The 20,110-nt window shown below is 42.0% G+C and overlaps 1 protein-coding gene across 1 annotated transcript; it reads left to right on the forward strand.

Annotated features, from left to right (window-relative positions):
- Positions 1-10,023: 10,023 nt before the first annotated feature.
- Positions 10,024-19,366, forward strand: f3a (coagulation factor IIIa). The gene is made up of 6 exons (XM_056434357.1): positions 10,024-10,908; positions 12,943-13,054; positions 13,793-13,986; positions 14,705-14,886; positions 14,963-15,131; positions 18,113-19,366. The coding sequence occupies exons 1-6, from the start codon at positions 10,827-10,829 to the stop codon at positions 18,256-18,258; spliced, it is 885 nt and encodes a 294-aa protein (XP_056290332.1). The 5' UTR covers positions 10,024-10,826; the 3' UTR covers positions 18,259-19,366.
- Positions 19,367-20,110: the final 744 nt, after the last annotated feature.

Below are 20,110 nucleotides of genomic sequence, written 5' to 3' on the forward strand. Positions count from 1 at the left end.
AACGGCTGGTGCAACGACGTAACGGTGATTCTACAGCACTGTTCGCCGGACCTGGAATCTTTTATCATTCACTGCAAACCCTTCTACTCCCCACGTGAGTTCGCTTCATTCATCCTGGCCGGAGTTTACATGCCGCAGGGGAACGTGAACGAGGCACATCAGACCGTCGCCGAACAGATACGGTGTGTGGAGCGGACCTTCCCGGACTCTTTAGTTATTGTACTGGGATTTTAACAAAGGAAACCTCAGCCACGAACTCCTAAATATAGACAGTTAATTAAATGCCCTACCAGAGAGAAGAGCATTCTGGACCACTGCTACACAACAATCAGCAGGGCCTATCACGCCGTCCCTCGAGCTGCACTGGGAAACTCTGACCACGTCATGGTTCATCTGATTCCTCATACAGGCAGAGACTAAAGCTCTGCAAACCTGTGGTGAGGAAGTTCAAGAAGTGGACCAGTGAGGCTCTGGAGGATCTACGGGCGTGCTTGGACTGTACTGACTGGGATGTCTTCAGGACTGCTACCAACAGCCTGGATGAGTACACAGAGGCTGTAACTTCCTACATCAGCTTCTGTGAGGACAGCTGTATTCCATCCAGCTCCAGGGTGAGTTATAACAACGACAAACCCTGGTTCACAGCGGAGCTCAGGAAGCTAAGACTGCAGAAGGACCAGGCATTCAGGAGTGGGGACAAGGACCTGTACACAGAGTCCAAATACAGGTTTAGCAAGGCGGTGAGAGATGCTAACGACTGTACTCTGAGAAACTGCAACAGCAGCTCTCAGCAAACGACTCTGCTTCTGTCTGGAGAGGGCTCAGGCAGATCACCAACTACAAGCCCAAATCACCCCACTCCATGAACAATGTGCTTCTGGCAGACGAGCTAAATGAGTTCTACTGCCGCTTTGAAAGACAATGGAGCAGTCCTGAGACCATCCCCACAGCCCCACCAACAAGCCACAGACCATCAGCCCACCCTCCCCAGCCCATCAGGGGCTCACACCTCTGGAGCACCCTCCATCAACTCAGCGACGCCTCGTCATCCTGGAGAGAGCCGTCAACAGGCTGTTTAAAAGCAGAACCCCGCAGCAGCGGGCCCGGACTCCGCTCCCCTCCACCCTGAAGCACTGTGCTGACCAGCTGTCTCCGTGTTCACCGACATCTTCAACACCTCCCTGGAGACATGCCACGTTCCAGCCTGCTTCAAGGCCTCCACCATCATCCCGTCCCCAAAAACCCAAGATCACAGGACTCAATGATTACAGGCCCATCGCCTGACCTCTGTGGTCATGAAGTCCTTTGAACGCTTGGTCCTGTCACACCTCAAGACCATCACCGACCCACTCCTGGACCCCCTGCAGTTCGCCTACAGAGCCAACAGGTCTGCAGACGATGCAGTCAACATGGCCCTTCACTACATCCTCCAGCATCTGGACTCCCGAGGAACCTACGCCAGGATCCTGTTTGTGGACTTCAGCTCTGCCTTCAATACGATCATCCCGTCCCTGCTGCAGGACAAGCTCTCCCAGCTGCACGTGCCCGACTCCACCTGCAGGTGGATCACAGACTTCCTGACCGACAGGAAGCAGCACGTGAGGCTGGGGAAACACGTCTCAGGCTCCCGGACCACCAGCACGGGTTCCCCCCAAGGCTGTGTTCTCTCCTCTGCTGTTCTCCCTGTACACCAACAGCTGCACCTCCAGTCACCAGTCCGTCAAGCTCCTAAAGTACACGGATGACACCACCCTCATTGGACTCATCTCTGGTGGGGACGAGACCGCCTACAGGTGGGAGACTGACCACCTGGTGACCTGGTGCAGCCAGAACAACCTGGAGCTCAACGCTCTGAAGACAGTGGAGATGGTTGTGGATTTCAGGAGGAATGCAGCCCCACCCGCCGCTCTGATCCTGTGTGACTCCCCCGTCGACGCTGTGGAGTCCTACCGCTTCCTGGGCTCCATCATCTCCCAGGACCTCAAGTGGGAGCTGAACATCGGCTCCATCTCCAAGAAGGCCCAGCAGAGGATGTTCTTCCTGAGGCAGCTGAGGAAATTCAACCTGCCAGGGAAGATGATGGTACAGTTCTACACGGCCATCGTTGAGTCCATCATCTGCTCCTCCATCACCGTCTGGCACCCTGCAGCCACAGCCAAAGACAAGCGCAGGCTGCAGAGCATCATCCGCTCGGCCGAGAGGGTTATCGGCTGCAATCTGCCTTGCCTCCAGCTCCCGTTCACTTCCAGGTCACTGAAGCGGGCCAGAAAGATTGTCGCCGACCCTCCCACCCTGGACACTCCCTGTTCGAGTCCCTCCCCTCGGGGAGGAGGCTGCGGTCCATCATGACTAAGTCCACCCGCCACAACAAAAGCTTTTTCCCGTCGGCGGTCGGGCTCATGAATGGACCCCGGGACTGACTGACTGTCACCCCCAGGACTACCACCTCTTCTTCCACCTTCCTCTCTCCTTCCTCTTCCTCCTCCTCCCTCTTCCTCCCACTCCTCCTCCCTCCTCCTTCTTCTTCCCTCCTCCACACACGTCACTTTAACATGCACTTCAACTAAAACACACCACTTGAAGCACACACCCAAACACTCTCACATTATTTGTTGTCTTTCCGTCGCATTGATTGTTGTTTGTTTGTCATGTCCAAATGTTGCACCTTCCACCAAAAAAAATTCCTCGTTTGTTTGTGAAAACATTCTTTGGCAATAAACCTGTTTCTGATTCTGATTCTGATTCTGATAAGAGAAAAATGTATAAACCACACTTACTTACTTATTTACTTACTTACTTAATTATTTATTTAGTTACTTACTTAATTATTTATTTAGTTACTTATTTATTTAGTTACTTATTTACTTACTTATTTATTTACGTACTTATCTATTTACTTACTTACTTATTTATTTACTTACTTATTTATTTATTTATTTACTTACTTACTTATTTATTTACGTACTTATCTATTTACTTACTTACTTATTTATTTATTTATTTACTTATTTATTTATTTACTTATTTACTTTTTATTTACTTTCTTACTTACTTATTTACTTACTGACTTATTTACTTACTTGCTTACTTACTTCTTTACTGACTTACTTACATACTTTCACAGTGTATTGTACTTTGCTCTGTTATTTGTTGACATGTTGTGTCCCTGTTGTTGACATGTTGTGTCCCTGTTGTTGACATGTTGTGTCCCTGTTGTTGACGTGTTGTGTCCCTGTTGTTGACATGTTGTGTCCCTGTTGTTGACGTGTTGTATCCCTGTTGTTGACGTGTTGTGTTTATTGACTCCTGAACTGAGCTTTGAGACACTTTGTCTGTGATAAGCAAAATAAATCAACTTGCCTTCCGGATCATGTCCTGATCGACTCCTCCCCAACAGAGTTATTCTCTCTCCTTCACTCTGCACCACGACCTGTGAACTCTTCACTTATTGTGTCATTTTCCACACACACACCAACCACTCGTCTTACTCTCATCCGATGTGTCAGGAGGTCACGGTGCGGTCAGAAGAAGAAGTGGCTAAGAAGAGGTTTCACTGCAACCTGCAAAGTTCCCAAGGTGAATGTTGCATGAAGAGAGGCGTGTCTATCGGTGATCACATCAGTGGCTCAGCGTTCCATCAGACGAGATGTGATCATTGATATGAGCTCACGGTCCAGCACAGAGGGGACGGCACAACAAGAGGACACAGATGTATTGTTACAATGTTTTAACAGGGAAGGAAGTCAGTTAGGAAGCAAGGAAGCAAGTAAGTAAGCAAGTAAGTATGAAAGTATGTAAGTAAGCAAGTAGGTATAACTAAGCAAGTCAGTAAGTATGTAAGTAAGCAAGTAGGTATAAGTAAGCAAGTAAGCAAGTGTGCAAGTAAGTATGTAAGGAAGGAAGTAAGTATGTAAAGAAGTCAGTAAGTAAGTAAGTACTTAAGTTAGCAAGTAAGCAAGTGTGCAAGTAAGTATGTAAAGAAGTCAGTAAGTAAGTAAGTATTTAAGTTAGCAAGTAAGCAAGTGTGCAAGTAAGCAAGTAAGTCACCAAGTAAGCAAGTGTGCAAGTAAGTATGTAAGGAAGTAAGTATGTAAGGAAGGAAGTCAGTAAGTATGTAAGTAAGTAAGCAAGCAAGTGCAAGTATGTAAGGAAGTAAGTATGTAAGAAGTCAGTAAGCAAGTAAGCAAGTGTGCAAGTAAGTATGTAAGGAAGTAAGTAAGTATGTAAAGAAGTCAGTAAGTAAGTAAGTACTTAAGTTAGCAAGTAAGCAAGTGTGCAAGTAAGTATGTAAAGAAGTCAGTAAGTAAGTAAGTATTTAAGTTAGCAAGTAAGCAAGTGTGCAAGTAAGCAAGTAAGTCACCAAGTAAGCAAGTGTGCAAGTAAGTATGTAAGGAAGTAAGTATGTAAGGAAGGAAGTCAGTAAGTATGTAAGTAAGTAAGCAAGTAGGTATAAGTAAGCAAGTAAGCAAGTGTGCAAGTAAGTATGTAAAGAAGTAAGTAAGTAAGTAAGAAGTACTTAAATAAGCAAGTAAGCAAGTGTGAAAGTAAGTAAGTAAGTAAGCAAGTAAATCACCAAGTAAGCAAGTAAGTAAGAAAGTGTGCAAGTAAGTATGTAAGGAAGGAAGTCAGTAAGTAAGCAAGTAAGCAAGTAAGTATGTAAGTATGTAAGTAAGTAAGCAAGTAGGTATAAGTAAGCAAGTGTGCAAGTAAGTATGTAAAGAAGTCAGTAAGTAAGTACTTAAGTTAGCAAGTAAGCAAGTGTGCAAGTAAGTATGTAAGGAAGGAAGTATGTAAGGAAGGAAGTCAGTAAGTAAGCAAGTAAGTATGTAAGTATGTAAGTAAGTAAGCAAGTAGGTATAAGTAAGCAAGTAAGCAAGTGTGCAAGTAAGTATGTAAAGAAGTCAGTAAGTAAGTAAGTAAGAAGTACTTAAATCAGCAAGTAAGCAAGTGTGAAAGTAAGTAAGTAAGCAAGTAAGTCACCAAGTAAGCAAGTAAGTAAGAAAGTGTGCAAGTAAGTATGTAAGGAAGGAAGTCAGTAAGTAAGCAAGTAAGCAAGCAAGTATGTATATAAGTGAGCAAGTAAGCAAGTAAGCAAGTGTGCAAGTAAGTATGTAAGGAAGCAAGTACATGAATAAGTCATGAAGTAAGTGTGGTTTATTTATTTTGTGTCACAGACTTCAGTTCAGGAGTGAATCAGAACTTGAGTCAGGAACAGGTCCAACATGTGAGCCGTGGGTTTGATGGCCTCACACCGACGATCTGTTTCCACCCGTCCTGTATTTTATACTTTAATTGATCAATAAGAAGAAAGAGGATTCATGTCGGTTATGGTTGTCATGGTGAGGAAGTCACAGAGCTTCATGTTCTGTGAAGCCGGCTCCATCATGCTGTGTGTTTGGGGAACTCCCCGTCCTCAAAGGACTCAAAGCTTTAGGCGAAAGGAAAACTCTTCTTTAGACTTCATAGCAACAGAATGAACGTTGCATGTATCACAAATATACATTTCAGCTCGTTATTAACATTTGTTGTTCCATTTTGTGTGTGACATCATGACCACAGCACAGAAATGTTCACACGTCATGTTTGACACATTCATTATGAAAGATACCCGTCAGCAGGGGTCATCTTTTTATATTCTTTTGTTTACATATTTTGCAAAATGATCGTGACTGAGTCGTGTTTTATATTTCTGTCCCACGTTAGAGGCACACGTTTAAAGATGAAGTTTGTATTGCGACCAATAAACGTTAAAATATTATCTGCTCCTTTCTTTTCAGATCAGCTGACTACATTTTTCTTTTTTTATAGAAAAAAAATTGTAAAGAGCGATTGATGACCCCTCATTCTTTTCTTTATTTTGACATTTTAATTTTTTGACATTTATTTTTGTCATCCTCTTTTCGGCATTTACGATGTGTTGTCTTCACTCCCGTCGGTCGCCTCTCCCTCTGCTCCCACGGTCTGTTTTTTAATTGTTTTAATGCTTTTTATTAAAGGTTTTTATTTTTCTTAGCACGACCACGCACTTCATAAAGAACTTGCACCATTTTATAAATATTCCCTTTGTGCCCAACCACCAGGAGGCCACGCCCCCCTTCACAGCTAACCCCTGACTCTTCTGTTTAATCTACTTCCTGTTTGCCTGTGAAAGCCCTGTCCCCCCCCCCCCCCCTGCACACTCCGTCCTCCCCCCTTCTTTATGGATTCCCGAACAATCTCTGATTTTATTTCCCAGGAACCGAGACGTTCCGAGCCTCTCTCTCCCGTCTCTGATCTCCTGCTTCAGGAAGGTGCAGACGGTCGTGTCCCAACAGGTGGATGTTCTACCTTCGTCTCTCTCTCTCTCTCTCTCTCTCTCCACCTGCATACCGAACAACCGCGCTCCGCATTCCTGGGCGAGCCGAGGCACCGACTGCGTGTGAGAAAGTGGAAATTCACTGCGGCACCAAACAGTGTACTTCCTGTCCAGAAGACTGTTCATTAACCTGAGAGATTGTCATCTGAAGTGCGTTCCCGGCCCATTTCGGTGGTACTGAACAAAAGGTGCTCCGACCTCTTTGACCTCGGCGCGGAAATGTACGAGTGTGAAATCCTCGTGAAGTGACGCCGTGAGGATCGTAATGAGCCCACTTGTTAATCTATTGGCACGAGAGTCGCACCGGACGGCTTCCCGAGGATGTGTTTGTGCTCCAGTGTGATATTACGGAACATTCCTGGCACGGAGTTAATGCAACTCCTCATATTTGTCCTGTTCAGGGTGTGTCGTGTACCGAGACGTGCAAACACCGCGTTATACTCGTCAGCCTCTCAGCGAGCCGCCCGGCGCTCTGCTGGTGCTTCATGGACGAGAGTTACAACTCTGTGGCTTCAGGATGGACCAAGACACCGACTGACACGTGTCTTCAACGCTGCTGCATGGGGGTTGATGTGTTGGTCCTTCACGCCGTCAACCAACTGCTGTCCCCAGGTCCTCTGTGGTCGCCCTCTACACCATCATGAACACCATGAACACCATGAACACCATGAACACCATGACGTAGACACCGTCACCTCATGGAGACTGAAGACTTTCCTCTTGATGGTCTGATAGTTAGACCTGAACCAGGTTCACCTGGTCCAGACCTAGAGATGCTGCTATATATAGGCTGAGAGGCTGAGGGGGGACGCTTAGGATACACTGAGCTCCTCTCTCCTCTAGGATACACTGAGCACCTCTCCCCTCTAGGATACACTGAGCTCCTCTCTCCTCTAGGATACACTGAGCTCCTCTCTCCTCTAGGATACACTGAGCACCTCTCTCCTCTAGGATACACTGAGCTCCTCTTTCCTCTAGGATACACTGAGCTCCTATCTCCTGTCACTTCATGTCGAGTAGACTGAAGACTTCCTTCTTTGATAGTCTTATAGTTAGGGCTGAATCAGGTTCACCTGCTGCTTTTGGCGTATAGGCTGTAACCGTCTGTAACCGGCTGTAAAGGGGCGTGGCCAGCTCCCCTTTTCAGTTCCAGTGGTCAAAGGAGAGGATGACCCACAGTAAAGTTGGCAGTTACATACAAAATATAAGATACATTTTAATATGGGTGCATCGGACACACAGAGGACGGAACACTGCAGTGCCTCAGCAGCGGGGAGGAGCTCCTCTCCGCTCAGCCAATGGCTGCTCTTCCCTCAGTCGTTGTCTCTCTGCACATCGCTGCAGCGTCACGGCTGGCCGGCGTTCAGCTGCCTGAAGCCGCTCCCTGTGGGTGAGAGGTGGTCCAGTCCTGTTGCATCACCACACACCCCTGTGCAGGTGACTAAGGTAAAGGTGTGTGTGGAATGCAGCATGTTTATGCAGCCATACAGAATAAGTTATGAAGTTACTCAGTAACACTTAAACACACTTTAGTTCTGCCGCCTGAAGGCGGGGCTTCACTGGTCCGGGCTTCAATCCCAGGAATACAAACCCATACTCAACTCTTATCACACGGGGAGATAAGCAGGTCGGCACGCCGCTCTTTGTTGTTCAGTCTCCTTTATGTAAGAATAAAGTTGAAGCAGCGTATGAATACGCATCCAATTATGTCTTCTGAGGATATTTTAGGGCGGTAAAACATTTAACTCGTGGTTAATAATCACTAGATGGTGCATTCATATTTTAAAGCTGATGGTAGAGGTGTTGGAAGACAAAAATATACTTTTATTTGAAGACGTTGTGTTCTCCACAGAGCCCACGGCCGCAATTCATTCTTCAATATGTTTAATATTTGACATTTTGAATTAAAATAATGTCTGTACATCACTCTTTATTCTAACAGTACACAGTATTTTAATTAATTTGACTTAATTTCATCACACATTCTTTCACACAATTAAATCGGAGAACCCGCCGACTCAAAAAAGGAACACTGTCTCTTTAAGAACCGACACAAAAATGGCTTCCGCTAAGAACTCAAACTACGACTCTGGTTACGACTTTAATGACAGCATTTAATATGTTTTTTAGAAAATACATTTTACATTTTTCAATTTGCAACGATAATGAAGTAAAGAGAACTCTGCGTGAGAGAACGTCCGCCTTTCCTGTGTGTCACCTCACAATGACATCACTAATTCATCCAGATTAAATTCATCCAGCATATTGCTTAAAGGTGCAAACATTAAGAGCTTTATTATTATTATTATTATTATTAAACTATGTACACATATGGTGCCACCTGACCATCAGGAGTAACTCACATTCACACTTACTGAAGCCTCAATCTGTACTATTTTACTAACTCATTCATCTTTTAATAGTTGTATTAAATGTGCCTTTGTGTTGTCGGCCATTGGCCTATGATGTGTCCATAAATATAATACACATTAAAGACGGCCGCTCCTCTCCTTCTTTCCAGGAACAGGCCTGGGAACAAGTCGTATGTTTGGTTTATAATCTCGTCTTCCTGTCGTATATTTTAATCAAACACCAAACATTAGCCTATGGATTGTGTTAGATTTTACTTTTTTGATATGCTGAAAAGTGATTGGCTGAACTCTACAAGTGACTCTGACTGTTCTTTTATGAAGTGAAAATAGTTAGCATTTACATTCAGTCCTTCCCATCAGAGGGATCCTGGGTATTAATTGCCTCATTAGCTTTTAATGAGCGGCCTCTCACTGCCAGGAATCGAGGCTGAAGGATAACAACACAAACAATGAAGAGGCTTAAGACTCTCTGGTCTGACTCAGGTTTGCTTTAGATATTATAATAATAATAATAATAATATAATAATAATAATATAATTATAAAATAATTGTAATAATAATATTATAATATAATAATAATAAATATAATATAATAATTATAATAATATAATAATTATAATAATATAATAATAATATAATTATAATATTATTATATTATTATAATATAATTATAATTATTATAATAATAAACTCATATAATAATACAATAATAATAATATAATAATAATAGTAATAATAATATAATAATAATAATAAAATAATAATGATAATATAATAATAATAATAATAATAATACAAGTATATTCAATTTAGTAATGGTCCAAACTACACAACAATAACGTTGACAATGATGAAAACGGACTAAACCAAATACTTCTGTTTTCATTAATGTTGTAGTTTCATGTTTACTGAACAGAGAAATTCTTCGTTCCTCAGTTTGAACCCGTTTCCAGTCGGGTCGTGGAGATTCATCACGTCTCTAAACAACCGGGTCTGTAAATAGACCACAGCAGACGTCCTGACTCATGCGCTAAGCTGACCCATAATAGGCGATGACAGTCATCTCATCCATACGCTCACACAGTGCATATGGTGTGGTGAGCATACCGCAGGCCCAGGATTGGATGAGAGGTAGATTCCCATGAGTCAGTATTTGTCTCAGTCTATGATCTCAATACAGGATTTCATCTTCGGATGATAAGTTATCGTATCAAACCATCGCCCAGCCCATAAGGTACACAGTAGCTGTGAAGTGTGTGTGTGTGTGTGTGTGTGTGTGAGCAATCCGGCTCAGGTAAGCTCTGTGCTCACACACCTGAGCCTCGCCTACACAGCATTGGGCAATTCTGTCTCTCATTGTGTAGACATAATAAATGCATGAATTGTGAGTAACTTTTTTTTCGGACAAGGTGTTCAGACAAGTTATGGATGCAGAGAGAGAAACTAACTAAACCCCTGAGGGTCCAGCGCAGTGTTACAATAGTCTCACTTACAGGGACACACATTGTTATAATGTGTTTTAAAGTCTCTGAGGACATGAATCAGGATCCTGTTTCAATCTTATTGTCATCGAAAGGAGACATAGAAAGAGAAACACACATGTGGGTCATTGTTTATGAAAACAATAGTTTGCATTTTGTGATTATTTCACACAAAATGTTGTGAAATAATCAAAAATGGTGTTCCAATGAAGTTAAAGCTGATTGGCTGGCGACTTCTATTGATTTGTTGATTATTTATAAAAACATGTTTATTAATTTTGCATTAAAAAAAGTTCCAAACTAGACACTAAACTATCAGGTATCCTTACATTGTGACGTCACGGGTTCTTTGCGTGTGTGTGGGACATTTTTTGCAATCCGGGAAAAAAGAAAAACCTCAATTCGTCCACCGAGTGAGCTCAGCGGCGGTGACGCGCATGCGCACTGCGCAGTCTGGTGACGTAGCGGCCGGACGCTCCTTATTTGGAGAAGCCTCGCGCTTTTTAGAGAAGCTCTCACCGGAGAGCGTGAATCAGTTCAGGCTGCAGACCGAGGTCCACGCACCGTGACCCGGGAGACCGAGCAGCGCGCGCACGGTGCCCGAGGACTTACCGCGACATGGTGGCGACCGGCCGCCCCGCAGCGCTGCCCACACTCTTCCTCTTCTTCTCCCTCTTCTTCGTCTCCTCACAGGCTTCAGGTGAGTTTATTATAGAGATAATATAGAGATATGTATTACTCTCTATGGTTGTCTATGCAGCCCGTTTCTGTTTTCTTTCTCATTCGTGCTGTTTACTCTTATAGAATAAATAAACTCTAGAATATAGAGCTATTGTAGAGCTTTCTACTCTTTATTATAGAATACATTGTAGAGCTATTCACTCTTTATTATAGAGTACATTATAGAGCTATTGTAGAGCTATTTGTATGACTGTCTATGTAACCCGTTTCTGTCGTGCTATTTACTTTTTAATGTAGAGTAAATAAACTCTATAATAAAGAGTACATTATAGAGCTATTATAGTGCTATTCACTCTATATTATAAAGTACATTATAGAGCTATTCTAGAGCTATTTACTCTATATGACTGTCTATGCAAGCCGTATCTGTTTTTTCCCTCATTCGCGCTATTTACTTTTATAATATAGAGTAAATAAACTCTTTAATATAGAGTAAATAAACTCTTTAATATAGAGTAAGTTATAGAGCATTTTATGATTGTCTATACCCGTCTCTTTTTTTCTCATTCGTGCAATTTACTCTATAATATAGAGCAAACAAAACACTATAGTATCGAGTAAATAAACTCTATAATATCGAGTAAATACATATAATCTAGAGCTATTCATATGATTGTCTATGCACGTTTCTGTTTTGATCTCGTTCGTGCTATTTACTCTATAATAGAGTAAATAAACCCAATAATATAGAGTAATATAGAGTATTATAGAGCTGTTATAGAGCTATGCATTACTCTCTATGATTGTCTATTCAACCCGTGTCTGTTTGTTTCTCTCATTGGTGCTATTTACTCTATATTATTAGGGTTTATTTACTCTATAATGAACCCTAGAATACAGAGTAAATAGCACCAATTAGAAAAAAAGAGAAAGATTATTTTCAGCGCGTGTCGTTTCATCATCAATAATATTAAAGTAAAGGATTCAAATATGTCGATTACATTAAATTACTACAACAAATATAAATGTAGAATGCAAAACATAGTGGCCGACAGTAGAAGGAAATATTAAACCATAAATAGACGATATATATATATATATATATATATATATTACACGTGGATTTATAAAAGTTATTCTGTAGGAACATTAAGTGACGCTCTGGACGAACATCTTAATTAACACTTATGTATTTAGGTGTTTTTCTACTGCAGCGTGTACTATCATGTACACGGTTGTGTTTTTCTACTGCAGCGTGTACTATCATGTACACGGTTGTGTTTTTTGTACACTGGTCGATTGTTTGACCACGAATGGAAATTCTTCTCAACTTTAATATTATAATAATTCACATTACATCAAACATGTGCCTTCACTATTGTCTCACTGTGTTATCCTAACAATTTAAATCAAGATTATCTGTAACACTTAAATATCCAGATACCTCAAACAGAAACATCACGTTTATAACTATAAATATATATATCTGCTCATTTTAAGTCTGTTTTCCGTTCCTCATTTGATTTTAATAGGCCGTATAACTATATGACCTCATAAATCTGATAAGGGCAACAAGTTTCACTCAGAACTATATAATCATTAAGATCTAATAAAGTGCTGCGTTTGAATATTTAGGTTTTATTTTTTAATAATAATAATGCATTTAATTTATATAGTGCTTTTTCAATATATTCAAAGACACTTTACATAATATAATTAAAACATAATATGATCTTTATAAAATAAATGTACTCAAATTACAGTAACAAAACTATACATAAAAGCAATAAATAAAAACAACACATAAAAACAATAAATAAAAACAGTAAAAACACTAAGAACATAGAGCAGGAGGTTTTAATTTGTGATTTGAAAATGGAAAATGTATAGCGTTGTGTTATTTATGTAATAGTTTTGTAAAATTATATAAAAAATTATAGTTCATTTTAGTGACTTTTTAGTGCCTATTTAAAAAAAAAATGTATTCCTTATTTGACCTTCAAGATCTCATATTGTGAATAATATTCTAAATGACTTTATGTTCCTGTTTCAGACCCGTATCCCCGAGCTCAGAATGTCACCTGGAAATCCACCAACTTCAAAACCATCCTGACGTGGGAGCCCGAGCCGTCGGAGAACTACTCCTTCACGGTGGAGTTCTCCTCGTGAGTACCTGCACATACAGCGTGAACTCCTGCGTTCCCCTCAGAGCCTGAAGGCCACGCAGGTTAAGAACCTTGAAGGAACGATCCATGGCAGCCGGCCCGGTCGGACTGAAGTACTGATCCAGGATCAGATTGTACTGGAATGTTGCTTTTAGGCCAGAGATCTCAAAGAGAGAGAGAGAGAAAGAGAGATTAATAAAAGGCACACAGACCTTTTTAATTCAATAACAAAACGAAGAAAGAGGCAAGAACAATATTAGATAAACATCTGATAAAAAAAACTACAAATACCAACAACTGTGACAATGCCCCCCGATATGTTCTCACACACAGAACCACTTCTGGTTCCACACAGAACCCTTCAAACAGGGTTCTTTAAATATCCATTTACTTAAATAGTTATTTTAAAGAACCTATAATGGTGTCTCAAAGAACCTTTAAAAAAATTGTTCTTGAAGGCACCATTTCTGGTTCCACACAGAACCTTACATAAAAGGGTTCTTTAAAGAACCATGTCCTTAAAGGGTTCTTCAAAGAACCTATAAAGGCGTCTCAAAGAACCGTAAAAAATGGTTCTTCAAGGCACCATTTCTGGTTCCACAAAGAAGCAAAATACAAAATGCAAAATAAAGAAGAACCGACGAACTGAGTTCAGGGAACCAAAGAACCTCAAAGCAGTTCTATAGAAATGGATTCTAGAAGGTACTGATTGCGCCTCCTCTCTCCTCCGTGTTGCAGGCTCAGTGGCGACAAGCAGCGGAGCCGCCACTGCATCCGGTCCTCAGCGGCGCTGTGCGACCTGTCGGGCTCGCTGAGCGACCTGCAGGCCTGCTACACGGCCGACGTGCTGTCAGAACCCCCCAGGGGGGCGAGCTCGGACATCATCGAGTTCCCCCACACCCGCTCGCCCAGATTCTGCCCCTACAAGGACAGTAGGTCCAATCCATGATGTGTTCAAAGACAGTAGGTCCAATCCATGACGTGTTCAAAGACAGTAGGTCCAAACCATGACGTGTTCAAAGACAGTAGGTCCAAACCATGACGTGTTCAAAGACAGTCGGTCCAAACCATGATGTGTTCAAAGACAGTAGGTCCAAACCATGACGTGTTCAAAGACAGTCGGTCCAAACCATGATGTGTTCAAAGACAGTAGGTCCAATTGATGATGTGTTCAAAGACAGTCGGTCCAAACCATGACGTGTTCAAAGACAGTCGGTCCAAACCATGATGTGTTCAAAGACAGCCTTCTGTGTTACGCTTTCACTCATGATGCCACGCCCCCTGAGTTGAAGCCACGCCCCTGACGTTGAAACAAACAAATAGAACAGAACTATTGGCCTGGATTTGGCGCCAATTAATGTTAATTAACGAGAATGTTATAAATGAACTAATTGCTCGTTTAGATAACGAGGACATGAGGTCTGACTCTATTGACTCTATTGACTCTATTGACTTCATTGACTCTATTGACTCTATTGACTCTATTGACTCTATTTTGCAAAACTATGAACATTCTGCCTGAGCTTTATTAAAGTAAGCTTATATTTTTAATAAAATGGCTTTGAAATCGTATGAAACATTCCGGTCTCCGTACTTCATCTTCAGAGATAAACCTTCGATCCTCTCGCTCCTCTTCCTCCTCTTCCTCAGCCGACATAGGAAGACCGGACTTCAAGCTGCAGGTCAGCGACGACAAGAAGAAGACCACGCTGTACGTGGAGGACCCGCTCACCGCCATCTTTAAAGACGGCCGCCAGCTCAACATCAGGGACGTCTTCTCCGACCAGCTGCTCTACAGAGTCACGTACCGGAGGAACAAGAGCACGGGCAGAGTGAGTAACGGGAGACTTTAACACGCGTGACCACGTCTCGCGACCAAGACGCCACTAAGACGCCGTCCGTCCGCAGAAGACGTACGACTCGAGGAGCAGCGCGGTGGAGCTGGTGGGTCTGGACCGCGGGGAGAGCTACTGCTTCAGCGTCCAGGCCTTCATCCCGAGCCGCGGCAGCCACAAGCAGCTGGGCGAGCCGAGCGCCACGCGGTGCTCCGCCCACGAGGACCAGTCCATCTTCGAAGGTGAGGGGGGCCGACAGGAAGCTACCGCTCGGGTACTTTCCTCCCTTCAGGAAATCATCCACTAGTCCAGATGTTCAGAAGAAACCGAAACATGTTTTATATTACGAGATTATTAGAGTTCATTTCTTTTCAAGTGACATCCTGAGGGGGGGGGGCACTATGTGTGTGTGTGTGTGTGTGTGTGTGTGTGAGGCAGGGTGCAGCTCACACTACATTTCGTACGCTGTCACACAGCTGGCTGGTTCTGTGTTTCTTTACGTTAAAGTATGAAATTATGGTCAGAAGCCCAACAGCGCCCTCTAGTGGCCGCCGCGTGTAATCACATCTTTGTAGGCGGCACATTCCTGAAAGTGCTGCTGGAGAGCCTCACACCTCTCAGAGGGACGGGTTGAAGTGGTGTGTGTGCGTGCGTGTGTGTGTGTGTGTGCGTGCATCACCAACAGGTTCAGAGCAACACATCTAAGCATTTTCAACAGATTGCCTCATATACTTCATCTTTTTATCTGGTTTTCCTCGTGTTACTGACACAAGAGGAATATTACAAACTAACGGCATTTAAAAAATAGATATAATTAATTTCCCCAGGGAATAAACGTGTTCAATTTGGGATATTTTTCATCTTTACACACACTTTTAAATAGTGTTGATTTCCTCATGAACAAGAAATGTGCAGACCCAAAGCAACAATGCATTTATTTTAATTATTGAGCCTGATATATATATATATATATATAATATATAATTATTAAAACAATAATTATATATATATATCAGGCTCAATATATTATATATAATTATTAAAACAATAATTATTTATATAATATATATATAATTATTGTTTTAATAATTATATATATAATATATTGAGCCTGATATACAGGACTGTCTCAGAAAATTTGAATATTGTGATAAAGTTCTTTATTTTCTGTAATGCAATTAAAAAAACAAAAATGTCATGCATTCTGGATTAATTACAAATCAACTGAAATATTGCAAGCCTTTTATTCTTTTAATATTGCTGATTGGCCGGCAAGCTGATTGAGCTGGGACTGAACACCCCCCTGTGTGCTTGGATCCTGGACTTCCTGACCGCCAGGCCACAGGTGGTCAGGGTGGGCAGACACACCTCCAACCCCCTCACCCTGAACACAGGATCCCCCCAGGGTTGCGTCCTCAGCCCCCTACTGTACTCCCTGTACACACATGACTGTGTGGCCAGGTTCAGCTCCAACACCATCATCAAGTTTGCGGATGACACAGTGGTGGTGGGCCTGATCTCCGACAACGACGAGAAGGCCTACCTGGAGGAAGTTGCTGATCTGTCACTCTGGTGCCAGGACAACAGCCTCCTCATGAATGTCACCAAAACTAAGGAGCTGATTGTGGACTTTAGGAGGGTACAACAACAGAGGACGTACTCACCACTGGGGATTAACGGGACTACTGTGGAGAGGGTGAGCGGGTATAAATACCTGGGAGTCCACATCACCGAGGATCTGACATGGTCAACAAACACAGACACTCTGGTGAGAAAGGCAAGGCAGCGCCTCTACCACCTCAGGCAGCTGAGGAAATTTAAAGTTTCCCAGAGGATCCTTCAGTCCTTCTACTCTGGAGCTGTAGAGGCGTCCTGACAGGAAGCATCACAGCCTGGTTTGGCAACTGCTCCGCTCAGGACAGGAAGGCTCTGCAGAGAGTAGTGCGTTCGGCTGAGCGCACTATTGGAACTACACTCCCACCCTGCAGGACTTGTACACCAGGAGGTGCAGAACCAGAGCCGGCAGGATCATGAAGGATCCTCACCACCCCAACAACAGACTGTTTCAGCTGCTGCGGTCAGGCAGGCGCCTCCGTAGTCACGCTGCAAGAACAGAGAGACTGAGACGGAGTTTCTTTCCTCAGGCCATCAGGACTGTGAACTCCGACCTCACCAGGACCCCCACATAGACCCACACAACTGCCCCTCTTAGGCACACACACACACACACACACACTGTACTGTAAATATTGTGTTGTTTTTTATTGTAAATAGTGTGTACTTGTTGCCCTTGCACATTCCTGCTGAGCATTGCCACTTTCATTTCACTGCACACCCTGTGTGTGTATGTGACAAATAAAACATCTTGAATCTTGAATCTTGATTATGGTTTACAGCTTAAGAAAACTCAAATATCCTATCTCTAAATATTAGAATATCATGAAAAAGTATACTAGTAGGGTATTAAACAAATCACTTGAATCGTCTAATTAACTCTAAACACCTGGAAACACATTTTCAAATGTTTGATTTTGTTTTGCTGTTATAAATCTTTTTTTTTACTTGGTCTGAGGAAATATTCAAATTTTATGAGATAGGATTATAGAGTTTTCTTAAGCTGTAAGCCATAATCAGCAATATTAAAAGAATAAAAGGCTTGCAATATTTCAGTTGATTTGTAATGAATCCAGAATGCATGACATTTTTGTTTTTTTAATTGCATTACAGAAAATAAAGAACTTTATCACAATATTCTAATTTTCTGAGACAGTCGTGTATATATATATAATATATATATATATCAGGCTCAATATATTATATATATAATATATAATTATTAAAACAATAATTATATATATATATATGTATATAATTTAGATGAATAAGATAACATACAGACACGACTATAGACCCGCCTGTAGCCGCTCTTCATCACCATCAACACTATTTATTTTGACTTCATCCCTCCAGTGAAAATTCTATTTCATTCAGTTTGACTTTCTGCTTTTAATGAAGTTAAAACAATTAAAATAAAATATGTTCCAGCTGTTTTTTAAAGATGTCGATCTTCAGCAAGAGGCAAAGGGTTTGGAGGATGGAGCTGCAGACATGGAGGAAACTACACGTGTCGTCCCTCATGTTTCAGTCGGGCTTCATGACTATATTTATGTTTCATCCTCCACACTCTTTTAATTTGTAATCTTTATTTTTCTTTGTCTTCCAGTGTACTCGGCGGGCGTGATCGCTGCCGCCATCTTCCTCGTCCTGCTGCTCGTCGGCCTCGTCGTCGCGGTTACTGTCGTCTGCTGCAAGCGCAGGAAGAACGCCCGGAAGAGCGGGAAAGAAGGCGTGCCTCTCCGGGATGTATAGACACACACACACACACACACACACACACACACACATTACATTGTATATTATTTAGTTGACGCTTTTATCCAAAGCGACTTCAACCAATCAAACAACAAGAATCAAGGAAGTACAATTTCTGAACGGCTTGGAGTGTGAGGCTAGACCAGGTCCTGTTAGACCCGGTCCTGTTAGACCCGGTCCTGTTAGACCATGTCCTCTAAGGTTAGACCAGGTCCTGTTAGACCCGGTCATGTTAGACCAGGTCTTGTAAGACCAGGTCTTGTAAGACCAGGTCCTTTAGACCACAACTGGTTAGACCAGGTCCTGTTAGACCATGTCCTCTAAGGTTAGACCAGGTCTTGTTAGACCAGGTCCTCTAAGGTTAGACCAGGTCCTGTAAGGTCTAAGGTCTTAATAGGTAGACCTGCCAGGAGAGAGTTAAAGTAGTCTAGGTGTGAGATGACCAGAGCCTGGACCAGAACCTGGACCAGAACTGGACCAGAACCTGGACCAGAACCTGTGCCGCCTTCTGAGTGAAGAAGAGGACGTATTCTCCTGATGTTGCGCCGCGTGGACCTATAGGAACGTGTTGTTCCAGTCGGGGGCGGGGCTTCCACGGAGTAGCCTTTTTGTGACACACAAACACACACACACACACACACACACTGTGGTACCGCTGAGATGATCTGGCGTCTGTGAAACTGCCGTTGATGTTCATCTGTAACGTTTCATTCCCGCTATAGAGACACACACTGTTTACACACACAGTTTACACACTGTAGCTACACACTACTGCTGAGCTGGTACTTCTACACGTTTATATCTGTGTTAGTGCACAAAGACGACCGTCTGATTTGTATTTATTGGGACATTTGGGAGTGAAATCCAGACCTAGTATCTGTTATTATTTTTGTAACTGATGCTTAATTTATTGTGTTTGATTGAAATGAACATATTTGTATTTGTATATGATGAAATAGTTTTTAGTTCTTTTTATACTTCAGGTTGTTTGGATGTTTATTTTTTATCACTTAGTGACATGTCACTCCACCACGATGTACATTTCCAAATAAATATTTCTCTATTTCACTGTCGATATTATAATTAAATGTTCAATCAAGTCAAACCGGATGTTACGTCATCGTTATTGATTATCATACGCTCGTTGACGGTATTATTTACAGATCAATATTAACAAATATGTCCTTTAAAACGACTTTAAAATGTTTATAATGTAGTTTTTTATTCGTGTAACGGCAACTATGCATAAACAATAACTGTAAACAATATGGGCGGCTGTAGCTCAGTGGGGTAAGAGGGCCGTCCTGCAACCCCAAGGTTGTAGGTTCGATCCCCGCTCTCCCCATTAGTTGCAAGTCGAAGTGTCCTTGAGCAAGGCACTGAACCCCCAGTTGCTTCCCGGGCGCATCACTGCAGCCCACTGCTCCTTAATAACTTAGGATGGGTTAAATGCAGAGAACTAATTTCCCCTTGGGGATTAATAAAAGTGTATATTTAATATTTATATGTTATGAAGACAAAGTGCAGTTAGTTAAAATATATAATATATGAAAGGAAAAGGTTACAATTACGTATTAATGCTGACCCCCCATATTTAGTGGCTCTTCCTATGAGTATTACACATGAGTAAATATTGCTCCGCCTGAGATAGATAGTAAGTCATTATTTCGACTTACTATCTCATAATAATGACAGTAAGCCAAAATAACAAGATAGTATCTCATTATTTTGACTTCTCATAATAATGTCAAAAATAATAAGATAATATCTCATTATTTTGACTTAATATCTCATAAGATATTAAGTCAAAATAATGATAGTAAGTCAAAAATAATGATAGTATCTTATT

Source organism: Pseudoliparis swirei, chromosome 16, assembly GCF_029220125.1.
Source record: "Pseudoliparis swirei isolate HS2019 ecotype Mariana Trench chromosome 16, NWPU_hadal_v1, whole genome shotgun sequence".
NCBI classification, from domain to species: domain Eukaryota; kingdom Metazoa; phylum Chordata; class Actinopteri; order Perciformes; family Liparidae; genus Pseudoliparis; species Pseudoliparis swirei.